Source organism: Cordyceps javanica, chromosome 4 (genome assembly GCF_051103115.1).
Source record: "Cordyceps javanica chromosome 4, complete sequence".
NCBI classification, from domain to species: Eukaryota; Fungi; Ascomycota; class Sordariomycetes; order Hypocreales; family Cordycipitaceae; genus Cordyceps; species Cordyceps javanica.
The window spans coordinates 1,022,278-1,043,033 of NC_139298.1; the positions used below are offsets into that span (position 1 = coordinate 1,022,278).

General features: G+C 52.2%; 5 protein-coding genes across 5 annotated transcripts; 4 read left to right on the top strand and 1 right to left on the bottom strand.

Moving 5' to 3' along the window:
* Positions 1 to 162: 162 nt before the first annotated feature.
* V2A60_006197 (uncharacterized protein) lies at positions 163 to 2,281 on the bottom strand (the record flags this gene model as incomplete). The annotated part of the gene is made up of 3 exons (XM_083257494.1): positions 163 to 537; positions 594 to 1,046; positions 1,106 to 2,281. 3 exons carry the CDS (start codon positions 2,279 to 2,281, stop codon positions 163 to 165), a joined length of 2,004 nt encoding a protein of 667 aa, XP_083113620.1.
* Positions 2,282 to 3,886: 1,605 nt separating this feature from the next.
* Positions 3,887 to 5,132, top strand: V2A60_006198 (lactoylglutathione lyase GLO1; the record flags this gene model as incomplete). Its single annotated transcript, XM_083257495.1, has 5 exons — positions 3,887 to 3,936; positions 4,005 to 4,033; positions 4,094 to 4,530; positions 4,602 to 4,875; positions 4,951 to 5,132. The coding sequence occupies 5 exons, from the start codon at positions 3,887 to 3,889 to the stop codon at positions 5,130 to 5,132; spliced, it is 972 nt and encodes a 323-aa protein (XP_083113621.1).
* A 1,077-nt stretch (positions 5,133 to 6,209) lies between these two features.
* V2A60_006199 (uncharacterized protein) lies at positions 6,210 to 6,953 on the top strand (the record flags this gene model as incomplete). The annotated part of the gene is made up of 1 exon (XM_083257496.1): positions 6,210 to 6,953. One exon carries the CDS (start codon positions 6,210 to 6,212, stop codon positions 6,951 to 6,953), a length of 744 nt encoding a protein of 247 aa, XP_083113622.1.
* Positions 6,954 to 8,401: 1,448 nt separating this feature from the next.
* Positions 8,402 to 10,255, top strand: V2A60_006200 (uncharacterized protein; the record flags this gene model as incomplete). The annotated part of the gene is made up of 1 exon (XM_083257497.1): positions 8,402 to 10,255. The coding sequence occupies one exon, from the start codon at positions 8,402 to 8,404 to the stop codon at positions 10,253 to 10,255; it is 1,854 nt and encodes a 617-aa protein (XP_083113623.1).
* Positions 10,256 to 15,802: 5,547 nt separating this feature from the next.
* Positions 15,803 to 18,444, top strand: V2A60_006201 (uncharacterized protein; the record flags this gene model as incomplete). The annotated part of the gene is made up of 2 exons (XM_083257498.1): positions 15,803 to 16,178; positions 17,690 to 18,444. The coding sequence occupies 2 exons, from the start codon at positions 15,803 to 15,805 to the stop codon at positions 18,442 to 18,444; spliced, it is 1,131 nt and encodes a 376-aa protein (XP_083113624.1).
* Positions 18,445 to 20,756: the final 2,312 nt, after the last annotated feature.

Genomic DNA, 20,756 nt, shown 5'->3' on the forward strand with positions numbered 1-20,756 from the left:
GACAAGTGCTTCGAGAGGTCGAGCAGGTAGCAGCAAATTGGGTTGGAATAGAAGAACGCCGTTTCATGCAACCAGCAATTTGATTTTTTGTGATCCTCTAACACAGATGAGTGGAAACCAAAGATGGCGATAGGACTGACCAAAGAAGAAAAGAAATGCTTGCTACTCGATGCTCATGCGCATAATGGCATCGTTGGCGTCCACCATGCCTTGAAAGCCTACTCTCCCTTTATTATTGCTCGGACGGCCGCCGCTGGACGTGCCGGCTGTCGTACCGCCCATGCTGCCTGAATCGCTCTGTGCACTACTGCCCACCTTGTCGCCGCCCGTGCTGCCTGGGCGGGAGCCTTGGATATTGTCCCGCTGCAAGGGGCTCTGTACGACCGGTGAGTTGTGCGCGCTCATACCAGGGCTGACAGCGCGACGCTTGAAGCTCACGGGGTCTAGGTCATCATCGCGCCGGCGCTTATTGTTGATGCGCCTCGTGATCTCGGCAGCCGAAGGAGGCTGTGGGCCAATGGCAGAAGCCTGTGGCTGCTAGACATATGTTAGTGCAACCCAGATACGTCACTGTACGTGCCAAAGAAACGAACCGGGTAATTGTGAAATAGCCCAAAGGAGGGCGAGTCCATGGCCGCATCTTCACTCATTCCCGATGACGACTCGCGGGGCATAAATGGCTGTGGTGGTGGGGAAGCGCGGCCGCCGCCTCCCGCACTGCTACACTCAGAGAATGTGTCCCAGAACGACTTGGATTTGCTCTTCAGCGTCTGTTGCTTAAGACTGCTGGACAAGCCGGTTGACAAGTCTCGCATCAAGTCCTCCTCGGGCTCGTCAATGGTGTCCTGATTGACCATATTGGGCGACGATAGAGCGCTGACAGCCTGCGACAGGTCAAATGCATTTGTCGGTGGTCGGGCGTCGTGATCAACGTCGCTCTCGCGGACCTGCTTGACGACTTCAGCCTCTCGACGGAACTCCGCTTCGGCTGGAGCTCCCTCTTCCAGTAGAGCAGCGCGAATTCGGGCAAACGTTTTAGTTTTTGGCTATAGTCTGATTAATAACAAGAAATATGAAAACGGCCATGAATAAATGTTCTGCGTACTAAAAGATTCCCGCGACGAGTGACTGCTCGTCGCGTCACGTTGGGTTGAGCGTCACCAGAGGGGCCGTCAACATCGCTCAATGATCTGCCACTGTCCTCGCCATCGCCACTGGAAATGTGCAGTTGGTTTGCCTGCCAGCTGATGCTCTCACGACGCGTGCGCCCCGAGTTACTTGGGGGCGACCGCGAGAGCGCCGAGGCATTGATGTTGAACCCGAGACCCAGTGGCCCACGGACCTTCCGTTTAGGGTGCTTTCTCGGCCGCGGGCGGTTCTGAAAGCTCGTAAGAATGTTCATGGCTGGTGATCCAAAGGGCTTGCTCCCTCCGGCGGGTCCCATTCTGGAAATCTGGGGGGTGGTAACATAGGCTTCGTCAGTGTCCTCGTCCATCAAGTCATCGTCCTCGGAGGAGCTTGACGAGTCAGAGCCAATGGCGTGGGTGCTACCCAGCGAGCTGCTGATCATCATTCGCTCCTGGTTTCCTATCGCGGCAGGCCACAGAGACGCTGACGCCTGTAGGCCGTGCTCGGTGCCTGGGCCGTACTCCCTCCGTCGAGCTGGGATATTCATTCCGTGGCCGCCTACAGTTGGCGAGGACTCTGGTGAGGACTCGGCGAGCGTGGAATGGTGTAGACTCGTGGCAGCACGGGAGAAGTCGAGGCCTCGCGATCTTCGGGGAAGGATATTGGTTGGAGAGGCGTAGATGTGGGAGTGATCGAGCTTGGGGGATAGAGGAACCGGCCGGCCGAACGCGCTGGGTGCAGCAGCTGCAGGAGGCGGCGTGGAGTCACGAGAGGCTCGTGGCTGCTGCTGCTGCTGCTGCTGCTGCTGCTGCTGCTGCTGCTGCTCTTGTTGTTGCTGCATGTGCAGAGACGACAAGCCACGAACCTCTGACCGCTTCGGTGTGGAGGGAAAGGCGGGCAGTGTACCGGCAGACGCGACGGCGGCGGCGGCGGCGCCTGTGCTAGAAAAGGTATCGATATCGTGGTCGTCCTTGGAGGTGCGACGCGGATATGTGGCAATGTGCGGAGATGGCGAGAGCTTGGGCGTCGTTCCTCCGCCGTCGGAGAGGGATCTTGACTTGGTCAAGGATGCAGGGCGGCCGAGTAGATGGTGCTGGACCCTGGAAGGCTCGGTGCCAGTCGCTGCCTCGTGCGGCACTGGGTCGGTGTCCATGGCCGGGCAGCCGCCAATAGTGGAGGCAGTTTAGCTCTTGGTTTCAGAACTTGCCGATGGCGACTGGGACTGTGGTGCAATTTTTGTGGTAGGATGCACGAGAGCGTGAAGCATGGGGTGACAGAGCCCGTCGCGAGTTCTTTTTCGAGAGTATTTAGGTTCGTTGCGGGGGACTGAGGATGCCAAACAGCCGCCGCGCCATCACTCGTATAATGTGGTAGGGCGTACCATGGAGAAGACTCAATTGCAGAGACTTGGGGGTCAGGAATAAGGTAATGACAGGTTGAAGAGATCAAGGTTTGGACATGTACGAGATGGAGCGCAATGCGACGAGTCTATGGAAATAAACAATATTTGGGATACGGTAATCAGGCTATCACTCTTCAGCTTTGAGCCGATGGTAGTACCAGTAGCTCCTCGTAGGCGCTACGACACATTCTGCTGCCGCTGGGTTAGGTAGAAGGTACTTACCTACCTAGGTATGTACCTAAGTACCTTGGGTAATTAAGTACCTTCCAGCACCAACTAGGTGCCTACCTCCTATATTATATTGCCTTGCACGGGGGTCACTGGGCGTATTGAGAACTCAGATGCACTGATTGATGGAACAACAAAAGACAGGCAACAGGACGGTTTGTTTTTCAAAATTGCTTCCTGCATCACTTCAGAATATGCACCAAGACACCACTCGCTTGACTGCCAACTGCCTGCTACTTATTTACTTCCTAAAGTACACGGAGCGAACCTAAGTACTCCGGACTGAGAGCGTGCTTGCAGGTTGGTTGGCTGGCTGGCTAGCTGGCTTCCCACTTGCCGCTGTGGCACTGAGCAGCCCCCCCTCTTACGGTGGGCCAAAGTAACTGTGAGCAAATCACCATACTCCATACAATCGCCTTACTGAGTAACATCTCCGCTTAGAAAAACTTAACCTAATAAGTCACTAGCTATCCGTACTTCGGTATAATACTAGGTAGGTACTTATCTGCCGACCTTGATGTGGTACCTTGCACAGAGTGCCTACCTATACTAAAACTGAAAGACTCCGGATGACTCGACGTCAACTATTGGGGGCTCGTTTGCTCGGTGGGTCGTTTCAATGGCTTTCCTGCCCAGCGACATTTCCAGCTGTTCGGCACCGCAGGTCGGCACTGGCCGTCGGCCGGCACTACAATCGTCGTCGGCTTATTGCCTCGACTTTGCACTCCAAGTACTAATCGCTTTCAGAGTACTAACTCCGGGGTATTGCTGTCGGCCATTCATTTGGGTGCCGATAATCTCCGTCGTTCAAATGTCCGCGCCGGCGGCCATGCTTCGGAGCTGCAACCGTTCGTGGAGGGGCTCCTCATCAGAGCTAGAGCTCCTCCTCTGCGGGGGTTGACATCACCAGGCGACGTCGACATTACAAAGCAACAAAAAACTTCCTCACCTCATGAGCACTCATAGGGCGGCGCTTCAACGACTAAGACTTGTTCAAAACTCCCTCTTTCATCCTGCCCACGCCATCTCAAAATCATCTTGCCCAGGTTCGCCCGCCCAGCCTCGCCCAGCAGCGACCACGGCTCACACTGACTCCACTTGCTAGCTGCCTCTCTGCGATTCGCGACAATGGCCACCACCACCACTGATACCAGCAAATACAAGTTTAACCACTCCATGTAGGTCATAAACTTGGTGCTTCCGCTTCATTTCATGGCACAGCAATCAACTGACATGCGCTCCCCAGGATCCGGGTCAAAAACCCCAAGGAGTCGGGTATGTCACTCCGAAGCCGCCGGGCACCAGTGTTGTGAGCAAATTGCTAACCCTTCATAGTCAAATTCTATGAGTTCCTCGGAATGAGCGTCATCAAGAAGATCCAGGAGCCCGCTGCCAAGTTTGATCTGTATTTTCTCGCCTACAATGGCGTCAATGCAGTCTCTCACGGCAATTCCTTCGTCAACCGCGAGGGCATCATCGAGCTCACCCACAATTACAGCACCGAGAATGACCCCGACTACAAGGTCGTCAACGGAAACACGGAGCCGCATCGTGGTTTCGGTCACACCTGTATCAGCGTCGATAACTTGCAGGCTGCTTGCAAGCGCATCGAGGATGCTGGATACAAGTTCCAGAAGAAGCTGACCGACGGCCGCATGAAGCACATTGCTTTTGTCCTGGACCCTGACGGCTACTGGGTCGAGATTATTGGCCAGAAGCCCGTCGAGGAGACTGAGAATGTCACCGAGACTGATCCTGGTAGCTATCGCATGGTGAGCACGTTGCCGTGAAATGTTGGAAACCCAGCACCAACTGACCTCGAAACTTCCTTGTTTGTATGCAGAACCACACTATGCTTCGTGTCAAGGACATTGAGAAGTCGCTCAAGTTTTACCAAGAGATTCTCGGCATGTCGCTGATCCGCAAGCACGAGGCTGAGGCGGCCGGCTTCAACTTGTACTTCCTCGCTTTTCCTGCCGACCAGGGCCTGCCGACCGACGAAGGGACCAGCCATCGCGAAGGCATCCTCGAGCTCACCTGGAATTACGGCACCGAAAAGGATGAAGCTTTCAAGTACCACAACGGCAACGACCAGCCCCAGGGCTTTGGCCACATCTGTAAGTTGTGCTGCTGCCAAACAAGGCCAGCTCGCAAGAAATGATAATCGCGTACTAACACAGGAAAAAAAAAAGGCATCACGGTCGATGACCTCGACGCCGCTTGCCAGCGTTTCGAGGAAAAGGGTTGTAACTGGAAGAAGAGGCTGACGGACGGTCGCATGAAGAACATTGCGTTTCTGCTCGACCCTGATGGTTACTGGATCGAGGTGGTCCAGAACGACAAGTATGGATCCAAGTATACAGTCGAAGCCTAAACAGGAAGCTCGGCCAGATTATCAGTACCTCTGTAGTATTCACGAGCAAAGAAAGAATAAAAAAATGTATAACCTTGGCAGTTATATGCCCAAATGGATCAGCCGTCCCCCTTTTTTTTCTTCTACTTTTTACATAAAATGCTTGTCACGGCAGTTGCACGCACCCTCGTGAGATCGGATTTCGTCCTGCGGGTAAGCTTCTTGTTATGCTTCCCGACGCCACTAAAACTACGCACGTTGTGGAGTTGGCCGGGCCAGCAAGGTTGTTGTGATGGGGTTCCAGTGCCGAGTTATGCTTTTTGCTTGAGTTGTAAGATGTAGACGAGGTTTATTAGTAAACAGGCAACAGGATCGAAGGGCACTTGTTTCTACGTAACACTGGAAATGGAAACCAGACGACGATCTTTGCCCATCAGCGGTTGAGAAAGTAGGAGGCCGATTGCGCGCATTTTCTGGCAATCACTAAATAAGGCAGCTCGTATATAGGTGAATTGTTGACACGATTCTATTCACCTCACATGCGATTAGCTGCAAAATGATGCATACCAGTATAAGTGTATTATTATTGAATTCAAGTATGAAAACATATTATATTAGAAATCATACCATATATGTCAGGGCATAAGGAGGAGAGCTTAAGTAACTTAGTATATAGTAAATATTATAAGATATAAAAAAATGAATTATATATAAAATATAATTAGGTTTGTATTTCTATTATTCCATTATTTTCATAGTATTACAATTTAATTATAAAGACCAGGTGTTATGATAAGGTGGCCACTTCGCCCTCCGGCACCCACTTTCGAAACAGCGGATGTACGGCATATGTAGTCGCCTAGCCGTTATTCCTCGAGTGCAAAGTTATTATATTCTAAAAGACAATGACAACTAAGCCAGACAACCATCCAATAAACACAGCTTCTGGGGTCGCTCGTTGCCAACCACACTGTGGTGAAAGCGATTTCAATCCAGGTCTGTAAGTCACGTAAAGGGACGTCAGCGTGCAGCCACATCACAGCGAGACCTCCCAGTCGCTACCATGACCTACGGACAATCTAATTGCCACAAGATAACATGGCCTTAACCTCTAAGGCAAATATTAGTGACGAGAATTCGCAACAGCCTGTCGATTTCAGTAACCTCAAGTTTATTTCACACGGTACTTCTGGAATTGTCTACGCCATTGATGAACATCGGGTCTTGAAGGAGTACTACGATGTTGAACAAGGTGCTGAGGAGCGTAGGGCTTTAGACCGACTCGGGTCTCACCCCAACATCATTGGATACTTTGGCGACGCGGGTCCAAGTTCGATTATCCTCGAACGCGGCACGCCCCTGCTCTCACTGAGCGAAGCGGCCGATCTTTGGATACAGAGCCGAGACGCCTGGATCAAAGACAGTGCAGAAGGGTTGCTCTACATCCATAAAAACAACATAGTCCATGGTGATGTTGGTTGCGAAAACATGGTTGTTGTCGGAAACAAGTTGAAGATGATTGACTTTGAGGGCTGTGGAATAGACGGAAAAGAATCAACTGCGGCGTACAAGTGGTATAATTGGCGGGGGTCGTCTGTTGACGCGCAGAGTGACATCTTTGCGTATGGCTGTGCCGTCTACCAGATGCTCACAGGAAAACCAACATTCTCTGAACTGGTGGACGTTGTCGATCGTGACAAGGCCGCGCGGCTTCTTTGGGCCGAGCAAAGATATCCAGACGTTCGGGGGATGCGCCTGGGCAGCGTTATGCTCGGATGCTGGTCTGGGAAGTTTCAGTCAATGGGAGAAGTTATTGTCGCATTAGACTCGATATCTGTATAACCCCCAAATAAGGAAGATTCTATACTATTTGAGTATAAATATAACTTTATTTAAGATAATCATGTATGCTCTGAGTATATTCCTACTATGTCCTCCCCGTCATAAGAATATAAAAATTGAGTTTTGTCGGTAGCTCACCTATACTCAGTAGGCTATAGGCTGCCATATATCACACCACACTCGGCTGTTGATTAGCGAGCCGCGAACTAATTACATGCCGCCTCATCAAAGTATGCAGGGCCAGCTATAGCAGGACAGCATAAATCTTTAGAACCCAAGAGGGTCACTCGGATGGTATCGCTGCACATGGGTTAGGTGTTGCATTTCTGGGCGAGCTCGTATTGCAGAAACTTGCATTTCGCCTTTCAGCTCGCAGCGAGGCCGATGCCCGATAAGGCTTCTCCATGCGCAGGCGGAGAGAGAGTGGCAGCTGCATGCACGCGGCCTTGTTACATCCGACGCTGCTCGCTTTGCCAATGGGTGACATTGGGAAAAGGCCGGTTACATTAATAAATTTTGGCAGATGTGCTTTTTACATGGCCCGATTTGGCTCCCGAGGCGTTGCCCCCTTGCTTGAGCTGGGGGAGTGAATTATTAACGACATCGATCCGTACACTCTAAGCTGCTGGGGGGCAAAAAAAAAAAAAAGAAAAGAAAAGAAAAATCTCCCAGTTTCACAGCCCCATTGTCGCAAAACGGTTGCTTCAACGGCCTCTCCCTCGGGCCGCTGTGCGTGCCTAGCTCTGTCGCCCTCGTCATCATCGCTGCGCCCAGTGGCTAGAATGCAGCGCTGTGATTTGCCCCAGATAATGCGGTCCGAGACGAACGGCACGGGGCCAAACAGGAAAACAAAAAAAAGTTGAGACAAAGTGAAGGAAAAAGCCACCGTGACTGCGACGTACCCAGTACCGTACCAGCCGCGAAACTGCAGTACGACAATGGCACGGCCGCAGAATGAGGAGGGGGAAGCAGGCGATGGGGGCAGAGCCCAGCAAGAACAAACTTTTGCCTGCTGATCCCCTCACCATGCCCGCGGTCGGTCCAGCTCAAAGCTTATCAGCGCGGGGCCAAGAGGCAGAAGAGGGTACCATTTTCGGGGTCGACGCAGCTGTGTGGATGGTGTCATTGTGTCTCCCTGACGGCTCCATCGCGTTCAAGACGATGTGGATGTAATTCCCTCGCGAAATGGCCAGCTGCCGTCCATCAGGGTGTGGTAGGTGGATGCACAGAGTGATGTGCAACGACGTGGATGAATTCGGCCAGCATGTTGATTAACCTTGTTTAAAAGTGTGGCCGCGTCCCTCCCCCTCACCTTCCTCGACGCAGACGACCGTGTCCAGCTTCTTCTTACCTTTTCCGGCGTGCAATGTTGTTTTCCTTGTTCTAAACGCCACAAAGCACAGGATTTGGTCAAAATTTTATACATCTTGCGTCTTTCCATCCTCCCCATGCTTCATACCGACCCTACCACGACCAGCGCCGCTCCGATGACCCCCACAGCCGTCGACCCCGCCACGGAGGGCCCCTCGCCGGGCTCCTCCCGGCCCCGCATCCTCGTCCCCGAAAAGCTGTCGCCGGACGGCCTCGCCCTGCTGACCCCCCACTTCGACGTCGACGTCCGCCAGGGCGTCAGCCCGGACGAGCTGCTCAGCATCATCCCGGGCTACCAGGGTCTGATTGTGCGGTCCGAGACCAAGGTGACGGCCGAGGTGCTGCGCGCCGGCGCCAAGCTCAAGGTGGTGGCCCGCGCCGGCGTCGGCGTCGACAACATTGACGTGCCTGCCGCCACGGCGCGAGGCGTCATCGTCATCAACTCGCCCGCCGGGAACATTGTCGCCGCGGCCGAGCACACGGTCGCGCTGCTGCTGGCCACGGCGCGCAACGTCGGCCGCGCCGACCGCAGCATCAAGGACGGTCGCTGGGAGCGCGGCCAGCTCGTCGGCGTCGAGGTCGGCCGCAAGACGCTCGGCATCGTCGGCCTGGGCAAGGTCGGCCTGCACGTCGCGCGCATGGCCAAGGGGCTGGGCATGACCGTCATCGCCGTCGACCCCTACGCGAACCCCGACATGGCCAAGCAGGCCGGCGTCGAGCTGTACCCGAGCCTGCACGACATGCTGCCCGTCTTGGACTTTTTGACCATCCACACGCCGCTGCTCGCGACGACCATGGACCTCATCGGCGAGGCCGAGTTCAAGGCCATGAAGAAGACGGCCCGCGTTCTCAACGTGGCGCGCGGTGGCGTCTACAATGAAGCCGCCCTTCTGCAGGCTCTCGATGAGGGCTGGATCGCCGGCGCTGGCCTCGACGTCTTCACCTCCGAGCCTCCGACCGCCGACTCGGTCGCTTCACGTTTGACCAAGCACCCCAAGGTCGTTGCCACACCGCACCTCGGCGCCTCCACCGTCGAGGCACAGGAAAACGTCTCCATGGACGTGTGCACGCAGGCGCTCGAGATTCTCCGCGGCGGCCTGCCCACCAGCGCCGTCAACGCGCCCATCATCCTGCCCGAGCAGTACCGCAAGCTGCAGCCATCCGTCTCGCTCGTCGAGAAGATGGGCAAGCTGTACTCGCAGCACTTTGCCGGCAACAAGATCAACATGGTCGGCGGCCGCAAGTTCGAGCTCATATACCACGGCGAGCTCGCGGGATTGCCCAACACCAAGCCGCTACTGGCCGCGCTCGTCAAGGGCCTCGTCGCCTCCTTCAGCGACTCCAACGTCAACATTGTCAACGCCACGCAGATTGCCAAGGAAAAGGGCATAACCATTAGCGAGACGCACGCGCACGACTCGGGTAAGAACCAGACGTACGTCAACCTCGTCACGCTCAAGTCGTACCCCGACGGCGGCGCCGGCGCCGGCGCCAAGGGGGCGCAGGTCATCGAGGGCTACGCCTCCAACAAGCGCCTCTACATTTCCCGACTCGACCGCTTCAACGCCACCTTTAGCCCCGAGGGTACGCTCATCATCCTGCACAACTATGACGAGCCCGGCAAGATTGGCGGCGTCGGCACCGTCCTGGGCTCGCATGGCATCAACATCCGCTTCATGCAGGTCGCAGCGCTGAGCGCCGAGTTCAGGGGCGACTGGACACCGCCGACCGACGACGGCCTCCAGCCAACCCTCTCGCAGGAGTCGCTGGCGGACGCGGCGCAGCACCACCAGCAACAGCAGCAGCTGCAGCAGCAGGCCGGCGATGAGGCCCTCATGATCCTGGGCATCGCGGGCAACGTGGACAAGAAGGTCATGGACGACCTGCAACAGGCGGAGGGCGTGTTGGATGTCAGTGTGGTCACCTTGTAGGGATCTATTTCCAAGAGCAAAATTATGTTCAATGAGTAATGAAAGTTCAACAATGTTCCATGTTCACCATTGAGACCCCGGCCAAGTCGTTGCGATTTTGCCAGCCAGCTCGTCCGGACATGCGCATTTCAAGTAGCATGAAGGTTTTATAAAAAAATGAAAATTGTTTTGTAGAGGTAGCAACTATGGAGCTCAATTTAACCATTGGTCTCTCGAATGTGTCTAATCTGCAAAATCAGACACAGAGAAGCGGGATGTAGGGCGACGTCGCTTCGGGCAGATTGATCTTTGGTGACAGAAGACGCGGCCTTAAGACTTGTCGAGCCAATCAGCCGGCCCATAATTCTCATTTCTGAGTTCGCTGACCTCAACAGTGGTATTCGTCGCTTCATCGTCCATGCCATTTTCCTTTTGGCAACTTGCGAGATCATCAAACAACCTAGCCAGTCTTCTTATCGCCTTGCTTTTTATCGACTTGTCATGCTGCCTGGCGAACTCGACAGCGTCCTCAACTAGCGGGAGGGCGGCCTGCCAGTCTTGTTTTGTTATTTTGGTTTTTTTGATGTAAACTTCGTATTTTCGCATCATCTGCTCTAGTTCACGAACGTGTAGCTCCGCGTCGTCAGCCATCGTGGTGGGTGTTGATGATGATGATGATCTTGTGGGTTGTTGCGGATGCTCTTCTGTACTGCTGATGATTATCAATGACATGGTGGCATGGCCAGGGGCTTAAATAGTTTTTTTTCGATACCGGATCACACACACACTCTCTCTCTCTCTCTTCTGTGTTCCAGCAATGAGCAACGCCATGACGTACAATGCCTCTTTGTGCCGGCGCGATTGAGAGCAAGGTAGCGTCAGACAAAGTAGAGTAAAGCTTGTCACAAAAAGCATGAGAAACGAAGGTGTCTGTTTCGTATTCTCGCCACCGAAGATAAAGTAGAGTACTACACTCCCACGGAAAGTCATCGCCCACAAAGCGTAGTGATTGGAAGCCAGATGTCGGTCTAGCTGCACAGATTACAACCCCAAAGGGCCGGCAATGTTGCTCAACAGGTAGCGTGATGAACTCAAAAACCCCTGTTTACGTTTCAAAAAAGAATGTTTTTTTTTCGGCCACCAAGTCTTGATTCCATTGCTACCCGAATAGATAGATGCCTGACTGGAAACGCTGCTCTCTAGGCTCACTCATTCCGACCAATACGAAGATGATGGATTGTATTTCTCTCCCAGATTCATCTCCCTCGATTAAATATTAATCCCTACAGCTGTGAAGAGTTCTTATCGCATTCATTACGTTCTCTTATTGCTACGCTGTCATAATGAAGTCAATACACTCATAGGCTGTTAAATAACGCCGCTGGCACAAAGGTGAAGGAAAGACTGTAAAAAAGTAGATATACAGTAGCTTAGAGGTCGCAAGGATATCTTGGAAGCGCTGTAATGAAAGACTACTGATTACTAGGGGAGAAAAGCTTCTCCGTAGGAGCCCTTCGCTGCTCATGTTTATCTTGTTCATGCCGAAAAACCTGTGGCTACAACAACGCCCACATCTTCCATCAGACCCGGAAGTCGTCGCCCAACGAGATGGCCGTAGTGAGCTCCTGTCTGTAGTTACAATGAGGACCCATATCACGGTACCTTGAGCCGCTTTGTTTCTCCTGTGATTTTGACCCCTTTCATATCCTGGTATGTTTTCTGTAATTTGCTACATGCAGGTGTTCCAAATGTCTCTTTGTTGGTCTCTATGTATTGGCGACTCACCTTTTTTAGCGGTCGCTTACTCTGACTCTGCCAGGGTCATGGTGTAAGTGCTATCGAATGCCACCGAGCAGACTTTATCTAAAGCACGTACCGCTAGTAAACCCTTTTTGACCACCCAAGAAACCTTTAGAGACATCTCGAAGACGGCTGTCCATGCAGTTTGTCCAAAGGAGAATGGCTCTACTGTCGTTGCATTCTGAAATGAGCTGTGCAAAGGTCAGACAGCAACCCAGTATGGAACCGAGAGTGTGCATTCGCCATCATCTGGCACAAGATGGAGCAACAAGATAGGATACGATTGAATTCAGGAGAGTTGTTGGTGGAGCTGTTCAAGAAATTTTCTGATACGCAAGGGCTATAGTTACAAAGCTTTGTTGAAAACTCCGCGCTCTATCAATCAGGCCGGCCCTTTACAACTGTGAACAGGCTCGAATTGAATCGTGACAGCCATACTCTGGAGTACCTCCGAGAGACTAGTCCTTAATTTCCAAAACACCGGAAAGATTCAATATTATCATTCCAGCGGCCGGGCAAGTCTGGTAGATTGGCATAACCAGGGTACCTAAAATCTATTGCCTCGCCGAAGCAGCGTCCTTCCCTACAAATAAATTATTAGCATATGCCAAGTCCGCTTGTTCAGTTGTGTTGGGGATGGACTCACTTGTAGAAGCGGCAACTTCCAACCGCCTCATCTGGTTGAAGGGAGGATACTTTGTCACGCACACCTGAGGGTAGATCGACTTCATAGATGTTAGGGACAGGTGACGAGTTCAGCTGGCTCTGGCCACACGGCATCAACATACCGCATTGACTGATAGGTGCTGGAACGGTGATACATGGAGGTCCAAAGTAAGTCTGGTCGCAGAAATAAACACCCGGCTGCTGCTCTTCTACAGCTGGAGCGGCAATAGCTTTAGCGGAGAGACAGGCAGCGAGAAAAAATTCGGCAGTCTTCATCTTGAAGTGGATTCGGTATAGTAGAATGGATCTTGTTGAGTGCAGATATTCGTCCTAGAATGTTGGAATATTGAAGACAAGAATGCCGATTTTGAGGGGGGCCTACCAATCAATATATAGTCTATCTATTCTATGAGAGATATTATTTCATCATGTCGCCTCTTGACTTACAATTTCTTGTGATGGCACTTGGTCTCACAGTGTAGTCAGAGACTACACATTATGACTTGGCACATCGAGACACGGCTCGTCGAGGCGTGGATCGTCAAGACAAGCATACAGCACCCCAGCTGAAGCAACGCAAAACAAGCAAAACGCAACGCTCGGGTCGATTGATCCCTGGCCAAAATATGCGCATGCCGGCTCCACGTCCGATGGCCCGGCGATGTAGATCGAGGCATATTCACTGCCTGGTCGGTAACAGCCGGGACGCCCGCTTCAGTCGGTCGGTGGTGGTGCAATCACGAATCCCAGAGCCACAGTACTGGTCGCCGCGATTCGTCTCCTCCCAGCACTTGCTCCGCGGCGAGAGCTCATCATCCGCGGCACTACGGGTGGACGGGTCAAACGGTATTTCATGGCCCGCGCGGCGTCCTCCCGGCGCGCCACCTTTCTGCCTCGCGACGCAGGGGATCGCGATTTGTGGCCACCCCGCTGGGTCGGCTTCGCTCCCACTTGACGACGGACGTGCTTTCCAGGTTGCCAGGGTTGACAATGCTGTCGGCGCGTTGTATCCAGCGGGCTTTTGCTCCGGTCCGCGACATGTCGCAGTCTCCAGTGATGCGTCGGACAGCGCTAGTACTTTGGCGAGCACGATTTTGAGTGCTCAGGCAAGACTGCATCAGTAGTACTGCTAGCCTGTACAATGGAGCGGGAGCATCGCGAGCGAGTCTGGCGAGCAGAGACGTGGCTCAGGAGTTTTCTCAGTAGTTTTCCTTAGATGGCAGCGATTACTTCACGTGGTAGGCATCGGCTCTTGCGCGCTGGGGGCAGCCATGACGGCCTTTTCGGCGGAGCAGAAAGGGCTCCTCTGCCATAGCAGCTGATTCGATGGCTGGCTTTTCTTCGGTGGCCCTGAGAATCGCAGAATTGGGTACGATCGGATATTGACTTGCTTTTTTTGGCGTGACGTTAGTAGACTGACTTCGCTGGGGGTGCTGGTCGCCTGAGTCTTGATAAGCTCCGCTTGCCACCATCATGTCCAGCTTCATCTCCTTTACGCTCCTTCTCCGTCGCTGCAAGACTGAGTTAATCACCATAACGCAACGTCGCTCAGTCTCGCAGCTGATCAGGTGCACATTCATCTCCGCAATCCACTCTATCCCGATATGTCCGTTGTACAACTCACAGAGCACACAACAAAGGGGTGAACTGGGGCGAGTAATTTCAACCAGACAACGGAAAATTAGATAAAGGAAAGTCAAAGCAGTTTTGCATGATGTGGTATCCACTTGTGTGATGTTGTTAAAAGCCAAGGAGAACTCCTGCTCAACATCGCTCATCCAGGTAGCACAACAATGCTGTGTGCCTAATCAATCACCGTCCACTTCGTGTCATCTCACAATGTGCCTATTGTATTTGATTCAGTTTGACCTATTGCCCAGAACGTTTTTTTTAAAGAGCCCCATACATCAGCCTGCACACCAAAAGTCCATCATGTCGGAGCCCGAATCCCAACATCCCGCAGAAATCAGCCCAGTAGTCAAGGCCAGGAAAACAGGGCTAACAAAGCAGGCAAAGATGATTCAATCAGCAATGTAGAAGATTGGACCGATCAAGTCCTGGATCTTATGGATGAGGGCCTGGCCAAAGGACAGTAGAGAAGTAGAGCGCGCCTCTGGGAGATGCTACTTCCCCGTCCCAAGAATCAAATTCTCCTGTGAATGGAGCGGTCATTGAAAGCATAAAATACCATTAAAACTTCTAAAAGAGGAAGAGAACTTGCGACAGTTGTCCGATTCAAAAAAAAAAAAGGTGAAAACCGGAAGCCTATTTCCCCATACCACGAGAAGTGTCGGGTAGGCTGTTGATGATTTTCATTTGAAACTTGTATGATGCTTCTTTTCGAGATGGTTGTGAGTGATGAGTCTTCCCCCTTTATCAGGCTTTCATGCTGGTGTTAGTAAGCTATGGTTTATAGAATAACAGCTATATCCCAAGTTCAAGCATCAGATTCCGTGTAAGGTAATACCATTTCCCCTTCGACGCCACTAGAGACACACTTTTTTTCAATGTAGTTACACTGACGAGTCTTATTACTTTGTGTTCTCTTTCCAACGCGTAAGCTAATACCAAGCCACGAACAGAAACACAAGCACTTTCTTTGCCACCGGGTGGACAGCAGTCTGATGGTCTTCAAATGCTACACAACTGAGGGTCTTTATGTGATACAAAGAGCACTCATATTCCGAATCAGTGTGACAGCCCACGAAAGAAGGAGACGTACGATATATCGAACGCTATTACACACTTGAAAGGTGTTCCGCAATCAAGAAACCAGGACAAAGATGTTGAAAAATCTATGGACTAAAAATAGTCAGTTACACCGATGAACCGGTTTCAATTTCAAACAATCCTCTGGTCCGTTCATGGCCTGCTAGCTCACACCCCTCACCACTGTTGCGGTAACCCAAATCTATACGTAACAGGTAGCAAACATCGGTTTGCACCTTGTAATTGCGGGTGCCCAAGCGCCAGACCCGAGAGTAGTGACTCAGGCTTGAAGACCAAGTTCATTCAGCCTTATAAAAAGGAAGCTGATGTCTGCAACAAAAGGTTTCCCACCAAGACTTTGAACGTCAAAAAAAAAGACCAACGCCACTCAAGATGTCTCCCACGACGGCAGACAAGGATTATATGGCCAATTTCTACGAGGTATTCCGAAAAAGGTGTGCGGCACGCAAAGCTGCCGACCAGCGAAACAACGAGAGTCGATCCCAGAACCCTCCAGACGGCAAGGACCCCAAGATTGATGAGCCGTACAAGGTTCATAAACCCCAAATCCGCAGACGGCGCCGCCCCGAGAAGCGACGTAGACGGAAACCGGCCCGCGTGCTGACAATCGCCGAGATAAACGAGACTTTGCATCGAATAATAGGCCCTCGTCTGGACATTGTTGAGAGGAAACTTGCAAATATCAGGCTCGAGGGCGATCCAAGGGCTGCAATGTTCAAGGAGCCTGGAGCGGGCCGAGATCGACGTGGTATGTATATGCTCGACGAAGCCAAACTTTTGGCGGCCCAACCTTGCTTGATCAAGCGCTGAAATTCGTTGCCAAAGGTCACTACCCGCGTCGGGCCGAACAAGGAGGAGTTTCTTCCATGCAAGGGTCGCATTCGAATAGTGGCGCAGCACACGACGATTCCGAGATATCGACCCAGCATGGCACTATGAGCTACGACGAGGTTGAGCATGCCTGCAGAGAGACTGTAGCTGACCGGGGTGTGGGAGAGGAAGACTTTCCAGGCGAGAAGTAGCCGGCGATAAACGTAGTAGTGTTATTTTGGCATCATTTCATACTATATACGGCATTCTCGAGGCTTCATGGGGATGTTTGAATCCTCCGGAATTCGTCGGAGGATTTTTCGCCAGTGGCAGATGAGACGAGCATTGATTTCTATCTAGTCGAAAATAAGTGCTGGCTCTGCTCAGAGCACGAAGAGAGCTCATCTATTGTTCATTGCGTGAATGACCCGATATTTTCACATCATCCATCAGAATTTCTCTGCCAGTGTATTTCAAAGGAGAATGCTATCAGCCTTGGCAAGCTTGCCATTCCCAAGGAACAGTCCAGTCGAGCACCCCGCTCAAAAACACTGAACACGGTCACCAAGTCGAAACAAAAACCTCTTCATGATGTATCAGACTAGATCACGTCTCCGTATTGTGTCTACGTGGCTCAGGCCTTGGTCCGTGAGCGCAGTTGACTGGGATCGAGAGACCCTGAGCTTCCCATATATGTGTGTCTAGCCCGACTTTCGTCGCCAGCGCCGCACATATGAGCAAGGAGGTTGTAGAAAGTGCCCGACAAGCCGTACAAGGAGTTGTATGAGGCCGCTCGATGATTGAAGACCACGTCACCATAGCTCGATCGGCTGGCTTTCCAGCACCCCAGCGTTGCCTAAAATGCGTATAGATGTGCGTGTAGCTCAATCTCGTGGTGCACTTTTGTCCTTTTTTTTTCTCAAGTAGATTCTGCGCCTCTCATCCTGACTCATGCTTGCATGCGCATAATCGCAAACATTTCGTCGTCACTCAGAGTCTTGGCTCACGATGCTGCGACGACGATGACTGCAATGTGCCTCTTACAGGACGACCTGTTCTGCTTGTGCATCGGTGCATCCAGTCAAACTTGCCACGGAAGCGCAGTACAAATTACCACATCAGTTCACTGAATTCTGTGTCTGTATACTCCGCGCACGTCCCGAAACTGAAGCCCGATTGAGGCCTGCCACTTTTGGGGGCCGTGTCATATGGTACAGGCTGCCTGACGACTGCCACAAGAGAAGAAGGAGAGAAAAAAAACTCTTTCTTTGTGACGAAGAGCTCCCTTAATTTCATCGTGAGTCTCCAAGAAAAGTCTTGCGTAGGTGGCAAAGACCAGGTTCTCAGCCGTTCATGCAGAGTGATGCCAGAGTCCAGGCAGGATCCAGCTGACGATGGCAATTGAAGCAGGAATATCGTTGAGTGACACCGAGAATGGCTGACTCCAAGATTTGTATGGGAGAGAAGAGATATATAAAGAGGCTCGCGGTCACATATTGGAAGAAGCTGGTCTTTACGACATTCGCAAACCTCACACTCTACTCTACAAATATCAAAACACCAAGCTCTCCAAGCGCCCAACCATCGACATGTCTTCAGTCAACATAGAGGTCGATCAAGACCTGGAACTCATGGCCGGATATCTGAAAGCCGACTTTGAGGCCCAACTGAGCTTGTATCTCGACCCGGAGAAAAAGCCCTACGACGCGTACCTGTGGCTCGCAATGGCCCATTCCTTGGCTTTCATCGGCATCAAAGTCTCCAAATTCAAGGGGCTCGAACAGTGTCATCCGATGGTGGTAGAGTTCAAGAAGATGAGAGATGTCGCGTGGTCTTTGCTGGAAAGGCGAAACATTCGCAAGGAGGCGGCGGGACAGGGTGCTGAGAGCATTGCTCTCGATGCAGTACTCGAGTACTACGAGAAGTATCACGACTTGGAACCTCATCGGCCGGTGAACGAGCAGCGCCTGAAAGACATCCAGGAGGTGAAAGCTCGGTGGGAAGCGGAGGACAAGGCCGTCGTTGCCGCAGGCGCGGGACACGCCATCAAGCGCATTCCTCGCCCGGACCTATACGAGAAGTGGAAGAATATGGAAGGGGAGCAGATCGCAGCACTTGCCGAGCAGCTGGAGGCCGTGGTCAAAAAGGCGAACGATGCACCGGCCATTCGAGAAGCCATCGAACGGTACAGTGGCTGCGCTTAGACGAGGTTACCGATGGATGGGTAGCGGGCAAGGGCCCTCAGATTGCCAGCTGTGCGATTTCTTTTACCAGAGCTATTAGTTTGTCGTTGATTTTGGTCAGATCTTTCAAAAATTGAATGAACATGAGTTTCGAAAATCGCATGGATGAGTGATGCAGATTCTGTCGGCCTCGACAACTTGGCGCTTAGCGGCGGCCAAAGGAGGCTACAAGTAGACTTGCTACTTACCCAGATGTCACAAGGTCTGAGTGTGTGGATGGGTTTTCATCCCACTGGCAGCACGTAGCTGTAGAGTCTTTCTTTTTACTTATTTGGTTTTTTTTTTGTCTGCTAATTTTTCTATTGTTCTGCCTAGTATGGGGTTAGATACGCGCCGTCGGAACTCACGCAATCTTGGTGGTAGCGAAGAATGTGGCTATGGGAGGGCAAGGTCGTCGAAGCGCCGGTGGCTGGCCCGGTACAAGCTGAAATAAGCTCACGTCGCAGTCGAGGGCAGTATGGCGTAGCTCTGGGTGCATTGCATAAGGCACGGACAAGCATGCAGTGACGAGCAAGTCGACGACGAATGTATGCGGGGGGATAGTGAGACACGACTTGGGCCGAGGCTTATAGGAACGCGACATGTCGGGAACGCATCGGGGGTTAAAGAAGCTGACCGGGATATACAAAGATTAAAAGGGGACTTGTGTAAGCCAAGCATCAATAATTCTAGATGCTTCGCAGCAAGCCTAAACTTTATAAAAAAAAAGCTGGGGAGGGGAAGGGAGGGCACGTTAGTGGCGGGGTGGATCGTGAGGACGTGCGTTGGGTGAGGCGAGCATTTGGGGACAAGCAAGGTTTGCCAAGATGATGAGTAAGACGGTATGTCGTATAGTTTATTAGCTGTGGCAGGTAAGTAGTATTGTAGCAGCGACTAAATATTGGTACCCGGTAACTAATTAGTGTGCATGCCGTTGGCAACATGGCACGAACGAGTCAGAATGTCGCGGGAGACAGCCAAGCTTGGGTGCGACAGAGCAGGGTGGGGTGACGGCAAGCCTCTTTGCTCCTCCCTCCTGTGTTGCCATGTCCGCTACTGCATGCATATGGGCGAGATGCATTGCGGTGAAGCGGTGATGCGGTGATGCGTGGTGATGATGCAGACGCCTCGTTCTACTCTTATACCTGGTCATGTATGATGTCTAGGTAGGCACGGAGAGGCAGCGCTGCAGGTTGGTCGAGGCATTGGAAATGCGAAGGGAGGAAAGAATACAAAGAGCACATAAAGCTATTGATCCTGGGAATGGATTCTGGTGTGAATATTGAACCACACGATAATCATGAACATCTATTGAGCGTGGCAGAAGAGGCACGGAAAGTCGTCGAATGAGGTGTTGGTCGCGAGACGCCAATACTGGTTAGTGTCCAGGGTCTACTTACAGTGGGTGTAACTGGCAACTGGTACGTAGGGCGCTGTCACTACCCTAGCTGCCAAGGCACCTATAGCACCTACCTAGGTATAGTTGATGATTACAAGGGTAGCTTTATACCTACTGGTAGGTACTCGGGCAGATGATGTGCGGGAAAGCCCACTGTACCAGTACGTATTAGGTAGGTGACTTGGGAGGAAGCACGCGAGATGAGTACCAAGTAGAGCGGAATGTACCGACGGTGATTTCCAGGTACTTTTCAAGCTACAATGTACGGTTCCTGCGGGTGACCTGGCCTTGAGTTACTTGTCGTCCACTGCGGGTACCCTGGTGGGCAGCCAAGCGGTGGACGGGACATGTTGACCCGGCTTTTGCTGAATACTATCCGTACTTGGCTACCTACTGGCACAAAAGATACCCGAGAGACCCGAGCAAGTACAGAGTACAGATTATTTTATTCCGAATGCTCAAGGCTTCCTTGCTCACCGCAACCATACTAGCGAGTCACCAGCATCGTGCCAGCTTGGTAAGTAGGTAGTTGGCAGTTTTGCTACGTCACCAACGGGCTCCATTTCCGTACTCGCCAAGTACCTTTCGGCCAACTTGGCAGCCATGAATAAAGAGATGCTGCCTGCATACCATCATTCATACCCGTGCAGCCGTACTCTTATCATACGCACCGCACGCTGGCCCCCGCCCTGGAATCAAACCATCAGGGCCCTTTTCCTTCTTCCTCTGCTTCTTTGTCCCTTTCACCAGCGGCATTCTTATAAGCCACTCTAGGTACGGCACTGATCTCCAAAAGCCCTTTTGGTGGGGCGACCCTGACCTTGCATCCGGTAATCGGGCCCGTCCAGCGCCTGGTAGCGCCGCTACAAGTACAGATTAGTGGGCTCTGTGGGCT